The sequence below is a fragment of the Elgaria multicarinata genome, chromosome 5, assembly GCF_023053635.1.
Source record: "Elgaria multicarinata webbii isolate HBS135686 ecotype San Diego chromosome 5, rElgMul1.1.pri, whole genome shotgun sequence".
In the NCBI taxonomy this organism is placed as follows: Eukaryota; Metazoa; Chordata; class Lepidosauria; order Squamata; family Anguidae; genus Elgaria; species Elgaria multicarinata.
The window spans coordinates 65,182,932-65,204,462 of NC_086175.1; the positions used below are offsets into that span (position 1 = coordinate 65,182,932).

Here is a 21,531-nt window from a genome sequence, read left to right on the forward strand (position 1 = left end):
TATGGCTATTCTACAAGAATAACATTTTGGACTTAAGTACTTATAGAATAATTTCTTGGGCAAACCTTGCCTCTTGGTTTAAGTTCCTGGAATAGCATGGGCTGTCTTTTTCAAAATAGTATTTTTGTTTCACTTCTGAATTTCCTTGATCCTTCTGGGAACTGTCATTGTCGTTAAGTTTGTAATAAATAATCAGTTACAGGCAAATAAGCGCTAAAGTGCCATCCCAGGAGACCAACCATTTACCATTGGAGTGCTCCTGTAAACCAACAGGGGATTGTACAAATCACCACCACCACTATTAAAGGCTTTCTTCATCAGATTTGTAAGTCTGGACAGACATGTCTATAAGTCCATTTGAATGAAGATAGTGAGGGCTAGATGTAATGTGTTGAAAATCCCAGTCTTTGGCAAACTGCCTGAATTCAGCACATGGGTACTACAGAGCGCAGTCACTGAAGTCACTGAACCGCTGTGGCACCCCGGTTGTGGAATGAGCTCCCCAGAGAGGTCCGCCTGGCGCCTACACTGTACTCCTTTCATCGCCAGCTGAAGACCTTTTTATTCACTCAGTATTTTAACACTTAATTTTAACTTAAATTTAAATTTTACTGTTCTAACTCTGTATTTTAACCTTATATCAAGTTTGCTGCATGGTTTTATCCTTGGCTAACGGCAGCTCGTCTTCTTCTTTTCCCCTTTCAATAGGGGTTCCGCAAGGCTCGGTGCTTGGCCCTTCTTTATACATGTTGCCCTTGGGTAATCTTATTCAATCTCATGGCCTCCAATATCATCTGTATGCCGATGATACACAATTATATCTTTCATCTCCGAAACTTTCTCCTGCTGTTCATGATCGTATCTTGGCATGTCTTCCAGATATCTCAGCTTGGGTGCTTCATCGTCGTTTGAAACTTAATATGGCAAAGACTGAATTGCTTGTTTTTCCTCCTAAACCTTCTCCTCATCTCTCATTCTCTCTTACTGTCAATAATGTTACACTTACTCCAGTCAAGGAAGCTCGTAGTCTTGGCTTTATATTTGATTCCTCGCTCTCCTTTATTCTTCATATTGAGGCAGTAGCTAAATCCTGTCGTTTTTTCCTGTATAATATTGCCAGGATTCGATCATTTTTGTCTGTCTCTTCTGCCAAAACTCTTGTTCATGCATTGGTTATTTCTCGGTTGGACTACTGCAACCTTCTTCTCACTGGCCTTCCTTCTTCTCACATCAGTCCATTGGTTTCCGTTCACCACTCTGCTGCTAAGATCATCTTCTTGGCTCGCCGCTCTGACCATGTTACTCCACTTCTGAAATCTCTACATTGGCTTCCAATTCCCTTCAGAATCCAATATAAACTTCTCCTGTTGACCTACAAAGCTTTTCACTGTCTAGCTCCTTCCTATCTTTCCTCTCTCATCTCACACTATTGCCCCGCTCGTGCTCTTCGCTCCTCTGATATCATGTTTCTCACCTGCCCAAGGGTCTCCACTTCCCTTGCTCGGCTTCGTCCATTTTCTTCGGCTGCCCCTTACGCCTGGAACGCTCTTCCAGAACATTTGAGAACTACAAGTTCAATCGCAGCTTTTAAAGCTCAGCTAAAAACTTTTCTTTTTCCTAAAGCTTTTAAAACTTGAATTGTTCTGACTTTTATACTGCCTGTTTGGTGCATTCTCTTACCCTCCTTATTGCTTTATTATGATTTTATTAGAATGTAAGCCTATGCGGCAGGGTCTTGCTATTTACTGTTTTACTCTGTACAGCACCATGTACATTAATGGTGCAATATAAATAAATAAATAATAATAATAATAATAATAATAATAATAATAATCCTGGTTGTGCTTTTTATACTGTATTTTGTATTTGTGTTTTTAACCTGTTGGTTGTTTTATGATGGTTTTAATTTTTGTGAACCGCCCAGAGAGCTTCGGCTACTGGGCGGTATAAAAATGTAATAAATAAATAAAAATAAATAAATAAAATTCATCTGGAATATCATGCCTGACAAAGTTCCCTTTCAGGGTGGCAATTACGGATTTACTGCTGGCATTTTGCCATGTGCATATTTCTGGATATAGAAAGTAAAGTCTGTGACCATTAAGTAATTCTTGGAATGCCATATGAATAAGTTAGTTCCTACCTTCTGGTAGCCCCTTTGAGGAACAGGATGTTGATTTAATGGCTCTGGTTGTTGACATGATTTGTATTTTAAACAGGTGAAACAACCTTCTACCGTAGCTGACAAATCACACACTAAAAAAACCGACCAGGTGTAAAATATAGGGATTACAAAAGAACAGAAAAACACACAATCCTAGGCCAATACATCACCTCCCATGCTTGCTTTTTACACTTCTCATTTCCTAGATGACCCTTTGGTAAAATACAGTATTGGGACACATAAGAACATAAAAAGAGTCATGCTGGATCAGACAATGATCATGCTCTTCTTTAGTTGAACCCAAATTATGATGTCACCCATAGAATAACAACATCTCCTACATTTTTAACAGGGCATTGGCTTTAATCTGTACTTCTCAATTAGGCATGAGTTAGTGAAAAGCATCCTTTTGACAATGATCTTCCTATTGTGACAGAACTCCTTAGCTTTATTTTATCTCTTTATTTTAATGAGATAATTTGGGTAAGTATTAGTCACAGGTACTCTACTCATCATCAAGGTGCTCAATTAACTTAGCCGAAACAATAATTAACTTGGTTAACTCACCTATCATATCCACTCTATCAATATAATTGCCTAGCTAATGTAAAAAAAATATGTGCTAGTATGTTCCTATATTTTACAAATGTATATTATGTGTGTATATTACATATATTATTGCTAGCTCTTTAGTTCCTCTAATATCTTTACGCTTCTAAATTGTGGGGCCTACTTTGGACATTTTAGGATGAAATAGGTTAATACCCCACAGAAATAGACTGAATTTTTTTTTAAGTGTATTTATCTTATGTGAACAGCCTAGAGAACTTCGGCTATGGGGAGGTATACAAATGCAATAAATAAAAATAAGTAATAATTAAAAATAAACAAAACATATAAATGAAATTATTTTTATTAGATGTTCTTATACAGATGCCTAATTTACATCTTAAATGCTTATATCATCGACTCAAAACACATATCTTAATTCTAGGGATTGTTTAGATTAGGCCACATTCAATGAGAGAGAGAAGTTCATAGAATCGTAAAGGTAAAAGGGACCCATTCAGCATTTGCAATGCATGCTGCTCCACAGCACCTGCATTATGCTTCAATGCCATTTAATAGTGATACAGTAATTAGCTTTGTACTAATGTAAAGAAATGTAGCAACATTCAAATGGCTTTTTGAAAAATAGTATGTCAAAATCAGCTTTCAACAACAGGAAATTTGCTGAATAACCAAATACTTGATGTTTGCCTCATTTTAAGAACTCCTGCTGAGCAAACACAGTGATGAAGTGTTGTTGTTTTTACAGACCCTTATTTTCATGGCATTGTCTCCCACACAGGCATAGCTGTTTTAAACCTTATGATGCATTTAATTTAGCTCTCCAAAAGACATATAAGCCCAGAGCAGTTCCAGTCACTGAAAGAGAGTTACTGCACATTTACACCAGCGAAACAAAACTTGTCTCCATTTCAACATCTTATTCAGCAAATTAGTTGTTGAATTTTACAGAGCATTTCAACACAGAAAAAAGCACGTTTTATGGATTTGTCTCTGCTACCATTTTAAATTAACCTTTATCTATATTTATTTATACACTTGGCACCAGGCTTCTAGTTTTCAGAATGTGAGAAATCAATTGGCCAGTTTTATGTTTAAAGCTTACAAAAGCAAAGAGCTATTGTGGGACGGACGCAAGAAATAAGAGACGACACAAGTGCTGGAATTAAACTGGGCCACTTTTATTTGAGATCTGCAAAGGGTTCCACCGGGCATCCAGCCAGGCCTGCGTCAGGCCTTACTAAGCGAAGGGGCAAGCTTCCAGGCCCAGCGGGTGGCACTCAGTTTCGCCGCCCTTCTGTCCATCCCCTACAAGGGGTAGGGAGGCCTTCCCTTGTCACCCCCAACCCATGCCCCCGGCTCAAGGTGGGTGAGAGAGGTCGGCCTCATAGGTGGTCCTTATCCCCCAACCTGGCCACAAGGCTCAATACTGGGAGCCCTTGGGAGTCACCTATCACTGTAACAGTGCCTTGGAAGCTCACCATTATATTCCCTCTGGATGCCCCTTCTCTACCTGCCTGTAATTAGGTGACCACCTTAACTTGCAGCCAAATTGACCTAGTTATACTCCCCCGCTGTCTTACAGTGTGGAGTAGGCGAAACAACTCATGTCCAGTTCAGAACGTGAGCAAAAAATTCCTACTCGGACCCCTAATGGCAACCAGTAGTTCACACTGTCTACAGGGAGGGAGGCGCAGAAGCAAGAGGGCTTGGAGGGGTGAGGCACCTACTTTTAAAGGGCCAAACCCCTCCCTGCCCTAGTGGCGCGAAATCCTGCAAATGCAGGATAGACACGTCTCTTCCTAGCTCTGCCCACAAATCCCTCCCCATGCCCAGGCTTTGCCGGGCATGGCAGAATGGGCCATGTTGAATTAATTAAAAAAATGTCCTGATATTTGACATTTTGGGCAACTCTTTTTTGTAAACATTAACACATATCTAACCATACACCAAACAGCTTTCTGATGACCACTTTTCCATCTTGTATTTGAAGACAGTGGATATGTTATGATCTACACTAGACCCCCAGTGATGTACCATAGAACTGATTGCTGTAATAATTTGCAGTCATTGTGTATTTATCAAAGCATTTTACTTTAGATAGCCTGCCAGACTCCTTTTGATAGCTACTTATTATCTGTCAAGATGATCAGATCCAATTTATTTGCTAAACAGAGCTTTTAGTTATAGTGATTAATAACAGCTTTCTCAAAGTTCATATTCCTAATCGGGCATCCTACCATTGTTCTTTCACAGAGCATTGCCACATACTGTGAAACCACAACTTTAAAAATCAATCTTAAGATATGGTTCACATGTCAGATTTAAGAAAGATGATAAAAAAAATCCAGCTCTGTATAATAGCATTCAACTTATGAGAATGTTCTCAATTTAAAATAAAATGGCAGAGAATGATAAGCATTATCAGTGCATATACATTCACAATTATACGCTTTTTAATTGTATTAAAAAGAAGAGGATTACATTGAAATGGATACAGCAGTAGCAGTGTCAATGGAGTTAAACCAGGAGTGGCCAAACTGTGACTTTTGGACAGTTCAGTTGTGTCTCTTAAGCCAACAAAAGTGTCCAAACGTTTTGCAGCTCCTGGCATCCTCCCTGAAATGCCAATGGACTGGGCAACCCCTGCTTTTAGCAGCCACTTGGGATGCAGTGCGACTGAGGGAAAAGAAAAAGACATGCAGGAAAGAGAAGACAGAATTGAAGAGACATGGAAAATGTGCAGGAGAGAGAGGAGGGAGGAGACTGTGGAGGAAGCATGGAAGGGAAAGACACAAAAGCAGATGCCTAAGAGATGTGAGCAGTGTGAGAGAGATGCTGAAGAGGTGTGAACAATGAAGAGAGGAGAGACACTTCGCCAGCCAAACACGAACAAGCTCAGGGCAGAGAGACAAGAGAGACGGTTACCAAAGCTTCAAGAAGAATGAGAGGTTATTCAGTGTTGCCCCCCTTTGGTTACTGGTGACCACTTTGCAAGAGTTGAGCCCAGGCTATGGGGCCTCTCCAATTTCTCCCAGATTTCAATCAGACTCTTCTTGTGCCAGGTGGATGCAAATTTGGTTTTGGTTTTTCCATTGCAAAAGACCACATTGTGAACACTAACTTTTGTAAATGTCATGGCAATGTTTAACCGTTCAGTTGATTTCAATGGGATCTTCTTGAAAAAGAAAGCCACAGTCTTGCAATTCAAAACTATACAAGCCTAGCTAATAAATGCACAAGAATTTTCCATTTTCTATGAGAGAGAAATAATCCACAAGTAAAGTGGAAAATTACCCAGGTAAGGACTGAATTTACTACCACAGAAAAAGAACAGAGATGAAAGTGGGATGAGCCTGTCCTTTTGGGCTCGGGTTCACAGCCATGAAGATTTTTGTTGTTAACTGTGGTCATTAGTAGTAAACACATATAGAATAAGCGACTGGCAATTGAACTATAAGAAAAGTGAGGTTCAAGATTATTCAAATTTCCACTGAATCAGTCCAGTCCAACAAGAGAGAGTTCAATGAGCAGAAGCCAGTTTTAGCATGCACATCCCTTTGTGCGAATAAGTATTGCATGCAGAGATCTCCTCACTGTAATTTAGTCCATGTACATTTCCCATTGCTGTATCAATGACTAATGAACAATATAACGACTTTAAATAAAACCCTTGGTTTACCTTGATAGCCTTACTGACAGAGGATATTTAGGTCTACCAAGTAAATGATCAAGGGGAAAATACTATAATACCTCGGAAAGTGACTAATGGATTTGAAACTCAGTAAATTTCTCATTTAGCATCCAATACTGAAAGCGCTGTTTGAGCATAAAGCTCCACTGAAGCAGACAGAGCTTGTGCTGGTACAGCGCTTTTGCTTTTACAATATATAACCGCATTTAAGGGGCAAGTCTGTGTGATAAAAATACTCAATAAACATATATGAACTAATCCTTTTTTACTCTTTCAAACTTAAGAAAATGACCAAAGTTTAAACATGTTGGGGACTTAAACTAGTGATGGATGGATCAGTCTGTTTCTAGCCTATGTTCATTTTGTATATGTTCAATCATAGGTTTTAACAATTTGTCCCAGTGTGGTGTAGTGGCTAAGGTGTTGGACTGGGAGTTGGGAGATCTAGGTTCTAGTCCCCACTTGGCCATGGAAACCCACTGGGTGACTTTGGGCCAGTCACAGACTCTCAGCCCAACCTACCTCACAGGGTTGTTGTAGTGTGACCACCAGTAATGAACACAATACTCCAAATGCAGCTTGACTAGCACAGAACAGAGGGGAACTATTACTTCATGCGATCTGGACACTATGCTTCTGTTAATGCACAATGTTCAATTGTGATCAACTAAGACATTTTAGATCCTGGTCTTTCTTTGATAGCACAGTCAATGCCCTTTCATTTACAAGCATTTAATGTATCAGTCAAATTCTGGAGTTCTTATAGCTTCCCTTCCCTGTATTTACAAAGGACAGACTACAAGAACGTGGTTTTAGTATTATGTTTCATTTTTAAAATCTAAACAAGAGACATGACAGAGAAAATTGTTCAGTATTATCTCCAGTTTTGTCTTGTTGGATTGTTATTATTTTTCACATGCAGGTCCATAGCTTAAGTACTAGAATATATCTATATCTATATTAGATCTAGATCTAGATATATATTGTAAAAAGGGAATAGCTATTGTCTTAGTACATGCATCAGAAAGCAGAAGCAAAGATGGTACTCCACACTGAAGGCAATTCTGATGAGGTAAATGAGGCAACCACTTGTCCAGTTTTGATGGATGAGTTTAATTTTGTTCAGCCTGAGGATGTGAACAAGTTGCTTAGAGGAGTGGGACCAACCACTTGTTCATTAGACTCTTGCTCATCCTGGCTGCCAGAGGAAAGCTGCCCAGTTGGGTCGTGGCATTTGTAGAAGCAACATCTCCAAAAGAAGTGGTTGTAAGACTTGCTAAAGAAGCCTTCATTAGATTCCATCTCCCTACATAACTATCATCCAGTTAGTTGCTTGACCTATGGACTATTGCTTGGACTCGCGGCCACTGGCCTATAGGTTTCCTTAGCACTTAGCATTTTGTCCCTTCTGCTTTTTAACATTTACATGAAGCCCCTGGGAGAGGTCATTCAGAGTTCTGGAGTTGGTCTTTTCACTGTGCTGATGGCACCCAGCTCTATCTCTCTTTTTCTACTAACCCTCAGGAAGTGGTGCAAATCCTGAACTGTTGCCTGAACACAATGAGGAATTGGATGTGGGTGGACATATTAAAGTTCAATCTGGAGAAGGCAGAGGATCTGTTGGTCAGTGAGCAAGCCAACCTGGGACAGGGAATACAGACTATTCTGGTTGGGGTGCATTCCCTTAGAAATTCTGCTTGGGGGTGCTCTTGGACCCAATATTGCTTCTGGAGAGCCGGATGATCCATGTCTTCTATACCTCTCATTTACACTATTGTAAATGGCTTCTTGTGGGGCTGCTCTTGAAAGTGTTTGGAAAGTATAATTAATGCTTTATAGTTTATATAACACTGGCTTCCAATTTGTGTCTGAACAAAATTCAAGATACTGGTTCTGATTCCTATGGCTTGGGGCTAGGATACCTGAAAGACCACTTCCTCTTGTATAAGCCTACCCATAATTTGTAATGTTAATCTGAAACCCTGTTGTATGTCCCACCACCAAGAGAGGCTAGTAGAGGGTATATGAGATAGGCTTGTTTGTAGCACAGCCAACTATGGACCTTCCATCCTAGGAAGGCCAAGTGAGCACCATCTTTAATGGGTTTTAGCTGAGCAGTTAAAGCTGCACTGCTTCACCAGACTCTTGATGGATTTTAATGATCATCTTTGGCTTGTTTTAGAGATTTTTGCTTTTTTTGCTGTCGTGATTTGTTGATTTTACTGTTTTGTTGTATTGTGTTTTAAAATTGGTGTGGCTTTCCCTATATTTTACTAAGCATATGCAGCCTCCTACATGCATCTGGACATATAAATATGAACATTACACAGAAAATGGCCCTTCTTGAAATTTGCATACTTCACTTTCAAAAGTTAAACACATCTAAACAGCCTCTCAGGGAACACAAAAATATTTTATTTGCTTTTTCACAGACAGCAAGCTCACTGACTATTAATATTTTAACAGCAGATCTCAAAAACGGCATATATTCTTAGAGAACATTTTCAAAATTACATATGGAAAGTGGGCTTTTTAGTTTTAGCTTTGCCATTTCTCCCTGAATAGTTATACTATTATTTACCCTGACTGTCAAAGAGAGCACAATAACTTTGCATATTAAAACAATCACCTTTCTGTTTCTACTTGCAGATGTGGCTGCTGGGCAGAGTATGTAAACAGGGATTATTTTTTCCTAATGCATTAAGGATTTAAGGGTGTGATTTTATCCGCATTTAGACAGCAAAAAAAAATCCAATACTTCTCATCTTGCCCCAGCAGCATGGCAGGCTGGAGGGATGCTGGGAGTTGCAGTACTTTCTTCTGTCTAAACCTGCACAGGATTGCCCCTAAAAATACTGATATAAAACTATGATTGGGAAATACTTGTAAAGAAGCACACTATCAAACAATTCGTCTGCTTATTTTGTGTTATCCAATAAAAAAACTGGTTTTGACACAGGCTTCATCTTGACTAACACAGGAGGAAAGTGCATTGCTCTCATTCTCCACAGTATGATGAAATCGGCTCTGTTCTGTCATATGGCAGGAGTAAAAAGAAGCCAAAGGCAAAGGTAGAACCAGGCAATCTTCAAAACAGAATTTTGAAGGCACTGTAAATAAACTTTTGTAAAAATTCCGTTTTGAAGATTGCCTGGTTCTACCTTTGCCTTTGGCTTCTTTTTACTCCCCCATGGGGTTTTCCTTGCTTTTGCACCTGTCATATGGCAGAGCTAGCTATCCCTAAAACCCAGATTTTCAGTGCCTTTTAGGAAAAACATACTTCTGGGGTGGGTAGGTGTGGGAGTAATAGCTCCCACCCACTCCCTGCATTATGCCCACTATTCCGAAAAGAAGCAAACATCCCAAGTTATCCGGGGCAGGATCTGAAGGGAGGATTTGTGCATTTGCTGAGGGAGCTTTTATCCTTTCCTTTGCTGATGCACTGCTGTGCATCTCCAGTTCATAAAAATAGAGAACTACTCCATTCCCTCACAGTGTTCTGGAATGGAGTAAAATGGGGGGTGTTTTCCCTATGAGAGCACCCTGCTCCAATTTTGCTCCATTCGAACAAACTGACCAAGTAACACTGCACAGCCACTGCAGGTCTTAGAAGACATATAGGCCACGGCTAGACCAGGCCTATGTCCCGGGATCGTCCCGGGATCATCCCTGTGCATCCAGATGACACAGGGGATCCCGGGAGCAGGCAGGGACAACCCCTCCATTTGCCTGGGATAATTCTTAGGTCTAGCTAAGGCCACAAACAGCCCCACAGTGAAACTGTGCCGATTGTGGGAAAGACAAGACAAACCAGCTCTTTAAAAGCATGGCATTATTAGAGGTTTGTGAAATTCCACAATCTCATTTTGCAGGATTATTGGTTTTATAACCAGTGGCTTCCCAATTCCAATCATTGTAGGTTCCATTGTGAATCCTGACACCGGTTCTCATTTGATATTATTCTCATTAGCAGGTTCTTTTTAAAATCATTTTCTAAACTTTTCATAAAGAAAAACCTGCAATATTTCTGAGCTTTTTCTTCAGGCTGACTTATCTGATAAGAACACATTCACTGCATGAGTGACTTCTTTGTCTCTGTCATATCTTTACAGTGCAAAATTTCCTGCCTTTTTTCCTAAAATATGAGCAAATCAATCAGTACTGAGAAACAACACTGATTAATATACCTTGCAAGAGCTTTAAAAGAGCAACACAGAACTAGAAACAAAGAATACATGTACAACACCTATCTACACAGCTTTGTAGTGTCTTGGTTTTGCAAAGTTATACTCATTAACTCATTACCATTAATCAGTGGATGCAGGAGCAAAACAAATACAGTGTTGCACCTCAAGAAGCACCCCATGGAGAAGCTTCAGTCTACATCAACCTGACCTACACTACAGTCTCATATGCATACATACAGTTCCACAAAGCTTTTAAACTCAATTCTGCAATCACATTAATAAGTACATTTAAATCTGAGAGGTTAACAAGAATGCAACTTGGCAAATCTTCTCCTCCATTCTGGCTGATACAACATACACTCTGGTCAGCCTCATTTATTGCAATTTGCATAGTGCTGTACGTATGTAGCTACCCAGTGCCTTCTAAGTCACATTGCAGCTTATGTTTGTGAAATACAATCATATTCCGGGGCCATTAAAACTGTGTTATTGATCTGGTCTTAGGCTAAGAAGCAGGCAATGAGGGGGAGCTGCACTAACTTGCTGATTCTCTGACTACTCATTGATACTGAGGGCAGAGTCCAATGGCGCTTATGCCCTGGCTGACTACCTTGTGCCCCACTGATGCCTTCCAGAAGCAGTGGGTCCCACCGATTCCATTGTGCAGGTGGGACACAATGCTTATGTAAGGGAGATTTAGCGCTTCATAGAAGAAGCCCTAAAATGAGCAGAAACTCCCTCCGCCAACCTGCCTCCTTCCAGAAACAAGCTTTTCCGTTCATTTTGGGTAGCCTTGGAAGCACTAAATTAACGTTGCGCAAGCAGTGGGGGTTGCTTGCACAACAGAATTGGTAGGTCAGAAGTGCCCCATTGGATTCTGCCCTGACTGAGCATGGCCATCGCTGGTCTGCCCACCACAGCCAGCCAGTTCCACCAGCACCTGCCCATGTGCCCCATTTGCTTGCCTCAAATTGCACCCAAGCAGCTCAATTATTGTGACCTGATCTAGAAACGGCAGCTCAATTCCTTGAGTGATCTGCATGCTCTGCATGCTGTTTTGCTCTGCCCTCTGCAAGGGTGATTTGTGACTTTGCACAACATCATTCTGATCATGGGGCAGGTCTGTTAAGGCATCAGAGTTAGCTTCCAATTTTGTGATTCTGTGGCGCTTGCGCCAACGTGAGATAGCCTGAACTCTGGTCTTAAACTGGCAGGTTATTTGATCATTGAATTTCCCTGGTTTTTAAAAAGGAAATTTATCAAAGCAAAACCACAAACATAAAACCAAAACAGTAACAAGTCATTACCACCCTAACTTTGCCAGCAGTTGCTGCCATAGGCTTTCATGGAGCAGAAAACCCTTAGTAACTTTTGCACAAAATGTCACCAAACAAAGGAAGAGCACATGTTCTTGACAAGCCTGAATAAAGTACATCAGTAGTTTTCACCAAAATTTGAAAGCAATATATGATATGCAAGCCTGGAGTAAAAAGTACAAATGTGTCAATTTTCAGCATTTTTAAACTTCATGTACCTGTGGCAATGTTTATCAGATTGCTTTGAAATTTCACACAAGTGTAGACTTTGTTGGGTAGATCATGAATGCCAAGTATCATGTTATTAGCTAAACAGGTGTCATTTTTACAAGCAGCAGAATTTTGAGGTTTATAACGCTGGAACATTTTTTGTGACTCACCTTAACTCCTTGTGCCACTTTAATTGCCTTTCTATTAAAATATCACATGATTCTATCCAAAGTACATAATGAAGACATATTTCTTTTGTATCATTAGTGAAAGTCATCTTACCAGAGCGGTACATTTCACATCCAGAGTTTTTTCTGGTGGAGCTGGTATACTGTGTATCTCCAGGGAAAACCACACTTTGCAGCATGATGAGTACTGTTCTAAACAAATGAAAGAAAACACACACACAACAATAAGTCTTCAGCCTCAACTGAAGGCATCTTCAGACATTGGGCTCTTCTATATTTAAACCCACCTACCTTGCTGCTTTCTATTTCCATTTACATCCCGAGAATGCAATCAGCACATTACATGGTTGGCCACATGGTTTGAATGGAGTATCTCTGCCTTGAGTTTGAACTTCCATTCAAATCAATGAAACAGCTCCACCTAGTGGCAGAATTATAGCGCAATGCCACCAATACACAGGGAAATTTGCTGTTTTAAATTTCTTAAAGCTGATTTTATCTGTGTTTTCTGACAGCGAGATAAGGGGTGGAAAGGGCAGGAGAAATCCTGCCTGGTAACCACATCATGAAATCACCCTGGAAACTTCTGTGAGTGGCCAGTCATGAGCATGCTATAAATCGCTCATTTACTTAGAGACAGCCATTAAAGCATTTCCTGTGTGTGGAAAGCATTTATGACCCTTAATGTTCAAATTATATAGCCTTAAATCCAAATTGCTACTTATGTGTATGGAAGAGATATGCACAGTGAAATTACAGATGTTTTAATTTTAAAACATTATCTCTATGCAACAATACTAACTGCTTTTGATGTTTTCCCACTGTTTCCACAGCAAATTGCCAAGTGACAGAGTGGGGTGAGAGGCTGCAGTTCAAGAAAACAACTCCAAGGCTTCCTTGGGCTTTCACTGTTATTTGGATGCTGGCTAATATATTAAAAATATGCATCTTGACTTTTAAAAGGTTTGAACCAAAAGAGTTTAAAGATGAAATGACCAAGGGACATAATGTCAAGAAACATGTCTGTACTTGCCCAATTTGCCATTTTTCATTGTTTAACGCTAAGCGCAATGCATATTACACTGTCAAGGTAACTGAGTACAGAACTTTACACCTATAGTTTATCATTTTCTTCACATATAAGGAAGACGGGAATAAAAAAGAATTCATAATCTAAAAAGCTAGTTACTCAAAGTACAGGCACACATGTTTTGGGAGACCGCCATTGCCACTCCCCCAGGGAGGCAAGCAGCTGGGGTTGGGGAAAGCTGAGAGACAAGTATTAATGACTCGCTTTGCTTCTGTGGCAATGGGGATAGTGTCTCGGTCAGAAGTCGGTAGAGATGGAGCCAGGAGGAGTGGCCCTACTACCAAGGCAACTGGGTATTTCTGCCCAGAGTTCAAGTTCCCATTGTCTCACGGGAGTTGGGAACAGAGTTCAGGTTCCTGTTGTCTCAAGGGAGTTGGGAACAGGTCTTCTAAAATCCATCAGACTAGCTAAAAGACGACTCCCCACTTCTCTCCTGGCACCCAGAGAGACTCAAGAGTGCAGGTCAGAGGGGGAGGATTGGGGTGCTGCAACTTCTTCCCCTCCTTCTAAAGCCAAGGGGAGGCAGGGCAAAAGGCTTCCTGTGCACACTGAGCCCCTGAACTGCCATTATATACAACTCTAGCAATTTCTGCAATCTCGCACTTAGCTGGATACTAGTAATCTAAAATGTTGCTAGTGAAATGCAGTTGCAGTTGCAAACATTAAAAAGCCAGAATTTTCAGAACCTGTGTTAACCAAATCTTTCAAACTGATATTTCTTAGAAAATTAAGCAAGCAACTAACAGACATCTGTCTGAAAGCATTATGCTATAATCTGCATGTTCCAGTTCCCCAACTTTGATCAATTATTTTATACCAGATACAGTTATATAGAAGTAATATTATTACTTAAATACATTCTGGAATCAGGTTTACAGTTATACAAATGTGTAGACCAGATTAATGTCTGCAAATTATGCTAGCCAGGTTGGATTAGGTGTGTTCTCCTGGTGGAATAACAAGTACAGGCTTCTCAATGTTTCTTGATTAAGAAATAAGAATTGCCTTGCAGGATCAGGTCAAAGTCCATCTAGTCTACCATTCTGTTTCCAAAAGCAGTCAGTCAGATTCTACATGTTTTCCAAGTAAACTGGTGAGTATGTAGCAACAAAGTATCTTCCACAGCAGGGAGCCAAACAGCTTGTGAATATAAATACAGTAATCTTCTGCTTCCAACACAGCGTAATCCATCATTCAAGTTTCAATCATTTCACGCACTTCCACGTACATAGGCAACAGAAATTAGAAAATTCTTAGGGCACAATTTAAGTCTTAAAAGTTGCAGCAAATGTGTTGTCAGTACCAGTACTGAACCTTAATAACTAAAGCAACCTTCCTGATACTCTCCAGATGTTTTGGATTACAATTCCCAGCATTTGCCATGCTGAGGATGATGGGGGTGGTAATCCAACACATCTGGTGGATTATCAGGTTAGAGAAGGCTGAAGTAAAGACTATCCTCCTGAAAACTTTGCTCTCTGCTGCTATTACGGGAGAACTGTATCCAAGGAAGGATCTGCTGCAGAACAAGGTATTCATAGATCACAATGATAAATTTGCTCATGTTTTTGCTGGCAAAGACATTTAGAACTGGCCTTAAATACTCACAACAGTAGTAGTAGTAGTAGTAGTAGTAGTAGTAGTAGTAGTAGTAATGACAATAAATTATTTCTTACCCACCTCTCCCTCTGGATTGCGGCAGGGAACAACATCAAATACAAAAATGCTATAAAATACATAAAACCGATTAAAAACATAAACCGCCCAGAGAGCTTCAGCTATGGGGAGGTATATAAATAAATAAATAAATAAAACTAATACATTATTAAAATAACAGCCAAACATCTTAAAATTCAACAGGGTAGGCCTGCTAGATGAGATCCGTCTTTATAGCTTTTTTAAATTCAAAAAGACTGTTAAGTTGACAAATCTCTCCCAGCAGGCCATTCCACAGTCTGGGAGCAACAGAAGAGAAGGTCCTCTGGGTAATGGTTGCCAGCCTAGTTTTTGTTGACTGGAGTAAATTCTTCCCAGAGGACCTGAGTGTGCAGAGCGGCTTGTATGGGAGAAGGCGATCCCACAGGTAACCAAAGGTAACCAAAGGTAATAACCAACACTTTATACTTCGCCTGAAACTAACTGGCAGCCAGTGAAGTGATTTTAAAATTGGTGTAATATGGTCACCTCTAGGTGTACTGGTGACCAGCCTGGCTGCCATATTTTGAACTAGTTGAAGTTTCCAGACTAGGCACAAAGGTAGCCCTATTTACAGCACATTGCAGAAGTCAAGCCTCAAAGTTACCAGCACGTGCACTACCGTCTTTAGGTCTTCCAAACCTAGGAAGGGGTGCAGCTGGCATATCAGCCAAAGTTGCAGTCTGTGCCAGAAGTGTCAAAAGCAAGTGCTTGTCACAATTGATTGGATCTTTTTAGCCTTGTTTCCCTTCAGGATGTTGACAGAGTGATTAAGCTTGTGAAGAACACCACGTTTAGATCCCTATTCATCTTGGCTGGTTAAGGGTGGTTGGGTAGAGATGAGGGGCTTCTGTCTGAAAACACCACACTTTTGAATGGAAGAATCCTTCCTCTGTTAAAATACAATCCTTGGAAGCGCTAAATCTCCATTGGGTAAGCGGTGAGTTCTGTTTGCGCAATGCAGTTGGCAGGCCACACCGTTCGTGGAAGGGAATTGGCATGGCGGAAAAGAATCTGTGGGGGCGTAAGTGCTCCTTTGGATTCTGTCCTAAAGGTATGTGAGGGGGGTGTCGTTGTCTGAAAAATCAAAATGACAGCAAACTGTGGCAATGAGGATTTGCATGCAGCCTACACTGCTTCCCCAATATGAACTATATAAACCTTATACAGAGTGTAGCTAACATTTATTGTATACCACACTCTAGGCACAAGTAAAAGGTATCTTGAGTGAGTGAGACTCAGAGTATACTAGAGACACAAAAGAAAACCCATGAAGGCATGCCATAAGGACACTATGCTTTCTCAGTGGCAGCACCAAAGCTCTGAAATGCTGTACCTGTTGATATTCGCCTTGATCCTTCCTTGTTGTCTTTCAGACAGAAGTTGAAAACATTTTTATTGAAACAGCTTTTAATATCTAATTCTCATGCTGTTTCTCATTATTTGAATTGCAACTTTTTATGGAGGCTTGCTTTGTAGTTTGTGTTTATCCTTTAATATAATATTAATCTTTTGTGTTAGCCATTCTGGCTATTTATTGGTAGAAGATATAAATATTAATGATGATGCTCTAGTGCTTTTATGCACTAGAACTCATTTCATTTAACAGATTAAAGGGCCTTTAAGGGTTAAAATTGGTCTCTTCTCTCTGTATGAGACTCTGCCCACACTTGACATTTCATCCCTATGACATTTTTCTGATTTGACTACTCAACATGTGCCAAAATCCTGTTATTGTGTGTTAGTCCCATGTCCTGAAGCTATATCTGTGTCATCATTATCATCATGTATTGGTTAAGAAGCACCCAAGGTATACTAGTCTAACTACTCTGATCAAAATAAATCTGAAACTTCCTTCTCAATCCAGGAAAGAACAGCTCCTTTCAGAAACTACTGTTTGGTACGTTCACTTGTGCCACATTTTAGAAAATTGTGATGGGAAAAAGAACTCCACAATGAAACTTTCCGATTTTGCTATTTATCTATATAAATCCTAGATTCCACCCATTCATCTCACTGATAGACAGCCCCGTCCTCATTTTTTTTATTTCTACTGACTGATATTATATACTACACCATGCTCAAATATTTATTTATTTATATACCACCTTTCAACTAAGACTGGCTCTCAAAGCAGCTTTCAATTAAAATGTACAGCAAGGTACAATATATTAGGGATATGTGGCAGTGTTTGGGGCAGTTTTGCACATTTATCCAATGATAGTTGCCATCTTTCTTCACGTTATGTAATGGACAGGCTTCAGTTATCCCCACAGCAGATTATCTCTTATCTCTAGTGAATTATTTCCAGCCAGCGCTTGTAGCTACCTTGAGGTAAATGCAGTAGTTTACCACAAGCTAGTTGCAAGTGCTGGGTAGACAGAATAACCTTTCGGCACAATAGCCAGCAGGGAATGCATATAGTGTGCCCAAAGTCCTTTAAAAACAACACTATGAAAAATCAGATATTTTAAGCAACTCCCTTAGCATTTCAAGCATTGCACTTATTTTAACAAAATTACAAATATGCTGACATTTTAAATACTGATTAATTACAAACATTAGAATGTACATATTTATAAAATGATAATTATTTATGGCTTAAATTATGATTTATACAAAAATATCATAAATAATAAAAGTAAATAATTTGATCAGTATCTGGATTTTTACATGAAATTTGAGCTTATTTATATTTCTCATCCAACACCAAATGTCAGATGTTACAGCCTTGTTTAATACCAGCTTGACTTTCCTTGTGGCAGTGAGATCAATTACATGAGTAGCATGCATGTTGACATTTTAGCCCCTAGCATACACAGACATTCAGAAAACAAAAGGCAACAGTGCTTGCTGTATTGTAGCTCATAATAAACACAGAAAGAACTTAAGCTGCAACACTATACTCACTTACATGAAAGAAGGAACTCAATGGGGCTTATTTCAGTGTAGACAGATATAGGATTGTACTGTTAGTTGCACGTAAAAGAGTGCAGGTGCTTTGTATCACACAAAAGATGTAACGGAAACATTATGTGACTGTCATCTGGTAGAAATGGTATACAAATATTTTGTTCTGTGTAAAACCCAGAATGGGGGGGTGGGAGCTGTCTTGATTATTTATGTAGTAGTATCTCCATGATTGAATTAATATGAGTATAAAGCCCTCTTCTATTAGAAGATTAATGGTAATTGCACAAGAGGTTAGTTGAACATTTTGCAGAAAAGAAAAAGCTTTATATGGGCCATTTATTTTGCAGCTACTTTTGGAAAATAAATCCTCAGATAATCCCAGCAATGGATGATTTATGAATACAATGAAATGCGACATGTGTTTAATGTTTCTCATGGAAGCAATGGCCAAAGTGAACTTGTAATAAAATTTACGAAAGCCATACAATTAATATCATCAATTACAACTTGTTTGAGGTTGCTGATACCAAAAATGTAGTTTTAAATGTAGAAGAATTGTAACAATGTACCTACCATGCGCTTTTCATTTACTAATTCATATGTAGAAGTAGAAGGTAAATACAAGCAGCAAGTTGGGGTGAGGAATAGAAAAAGAACAGAGAAAAATATTTATACTTTCACAGTAAAAAATTTAACTAAACTTTCAACTATCACAATGATTGGGAAAGACATTTTGCCAAGTCCTAATTGGCATTTTCACTTTCCCACCTATTGGTGGAGCCAGAAAACTCTGGTTGTGGGAGATTCTTAGGAGCAGATCCCAAATCTTTATAGGAAGAGGCTATGAAGATGTTTGGCAGGTCCTGAGAAGAAGCAAGGCAAGATCAAGTCCAGGAAAAACATTATGGAAGAACTCTAGGCAGATACCATGTCAAGAAAAAAAAAAGGCTTATAGTCCAAGTGAAAGAGGTCTGACAGCTTATAAGAACATAAGAAGCCCTGTTGGATCCAGTCAAAGGCTTATGAATTTTAGCATTCTGTTCCCACAATGGCCAACCAGATGTTTATGAGAAACATCCCTATCAGCTGGCATTCAGAGGTAAGCTGCCTCAGATACTGGAGGTAATATACATCCATTATGGCTAGTAGCCATCAGTAGCTTTATTCTACATGAATTTGCCTAATCCTCTTTTAATGATGACACAGGAACATAAGAAGCTGCCTTATACTTGGACAATCTAGCTCAGCATTGTCGATACTGACTGGCACAAGCTCTGCAGGGTTGGAGGCAGGATACTTTCCTTGCCCTACCTGAAAAAGCCATGCTTGCACAAATGGAACCTAAGTTGCATTCTCCTTTTACACATAATTCAGAACCTACTTTCCGATAGCACAACATTATTTGCCTTGGTGGAATGGCACAGTTGGATATTGTTTCTGGTTTATCATGTTGTCTGAACTGGCAAACTCTTCAGTTCATAGGGGAAAAAATCCCTAACTTTTTTCTATGGAAATAAAATCCTATCTTTTAAGAGTGCTAGAAAGACACATATTACAGGATTCTAAATGGAGTAACTGATCTATTTTTAAAGCAGATGTCGATATATAAACACCGATTGCAGGATATAAGATGGAACCTAAAGCTTACCAGCAACCTATAGAGGATTTACATTGCTAACAATTGCTGTATGTTTCATGAATAATTTGAAACAGGCAATTACAACCTACATGCTGAGATTTCCATGCCACCTTTTGCAGCATTGTTTCCACTGGCTCCAATACAACTAATTACTAGCAGCAAATACACATTTGTTAAAAATAAATAACACTTCTTTGAGAGGGATTTATTTATATGAAAAGAAGAATGCAGTGGGCATCACACCACTTGATTTCAAGCAAGAGCCTTTAAAGAAATGTCATAAGGCAAGAGAAAACTAAACCGGAGAAATGTGGACTCCAAAGTGTTGACCTTACACAATTTTGCAACTACTGTATTTTCTGGCGTATAAGACTACTTTTTAACCCAGGAAAATCTTCTCAAAAGTTGGGGGTTGTCTTATACGCCCAGTATGAGATGACTTTTTAACCCAGGAAGATCTTCTCAAAAGTTGGGGGTCGTCTTATACGCCCAGTCGTCTTATACGTTGGAAATTACGGTAGTTAAAAAGCTGCCTTTCAAAATAAGAATGGATTTTTTTTCAAGCTAAAGGGGGTTTCTACAAGTTTATCCTGCACCAAGTGATAATCAGTATTTTTTTATGACTTGAACGAAGGGCTCAGGAGCACTGGCTTGCGTAAAATAAATACGTTATTATTATTATTATTTATTTATATAGCACCATCAATGTACATGGTGCTGTACAGATAACACAGTAAATGACAAGACCCTGCCGCATAGGCTTACAATCTAATAAGTTGTAGTAAACAATAAAGAGGGAAGGAGAATGCAAACAGGCACAGGGAAGTGTAAACAGGCACAGGGTAGGGCAAAACCAACAGTGTAAAGTCAGAACAAACTCAATATTTGAAGGCTATAGGGAAAAGAAAAGTTTTGAGCTGAGTCTTAAAAGCAGTGATTGAGTTTGTAGTTCTCAAGTGTTCTGGAAGAGCGTTCCAGGCGTAAGGGGCAGCAGAAGAAAAAGGACGAAGCCGAGTAAGGGAAGTGGAGGTCCTTGGGCAGGCGAGAAGCATGGCATCAGAGGAGCGGAGAGCCCGAGCGGGGCGATAGTGTGAGATGAGAGAGGAGAGATAGGCAGGAGCTAGGCAGTGAAGAGCTTTGAAGGTCAGTAGGAGAAGTTTATATTGGATTCTGAAGTGAATTGGAAGCCAATGAAGAGACTTCAGAAGTGGAGTGACATGGTCAGAGCGGCGGGCCAAGAAGATGATCTTAGCGGCAGAGTGGTGGACAGAGACCAGCGGACTGATGTGAGACGAAGGAAGGCCAGAGAGAAGAAGGTTGCAGTAGTCCAACCGAGAGATAACCAGTGCGTGAACGAGAGTCTTGGCAGAAGAGACAGACAAAAATGGTCGAATCCTGGCAATATTATACAGGAAGAAACGACAGGATTTAGCTACTGCTTCGATGTGAGGAGTAAAGGAGAGCGAGGAGTCAAATATAAAGCCAAGACTACGAGCTTCCTTGACTGGAGTAAGCGTGACATCGTTGACAGTAAGGGAGAATGAGAGGTGAGGAGAAGGTTTAGGAGGAAAAACTAGCAGTTCAGTCTTTGCCATGTTAAGTTTCAAACGACGATGAAGCAGCCAGGCTGAGATATCTGAAAGACATGCCGAGATACGATCGTGAACATCTGGAGAAAGTTCCGGAGATGAAAGATATAATTGTGTATCATCGGCATACAGGTGATATTGGAGGCCGTGAGATTGAATGAGCTTGCCCAAGGGCAGCATGTATAGAGAGAACAACAACGGGCCAAGCACCGAGCCTTGCGGAACCCCAACTGAAAGGGGAAAAGAGGAGGACGAGCTGCCGTTAGCCGACACGCT

At 39.9% G+C, this 21,531-nt stretch overlaps 1 protein-coding gene across 1 annotated transcript in view; it reads right to left on the reverse strand.

Annotated features, from left to right (window-relative positions):
* The window catches only part of CFAP47 (cilia and flagella associated protein 47), a 255,076-nt gene that overhangs the window by 96,504 nt on the left and 137,041 nt on the right, over positions 1 to 21,531 (reverse strand). The window contains exon 51 of the mRNA XM_063127690.1: positions 12,424 to 12,521. Coding sequence (XP_062983760.1) covers positions 12,424 to 12,521 — 98 coding nt within the window. The remainder of the gene's footprint in view (positions 1 to 12,423; positions 12,522 to 21,531) is intronic.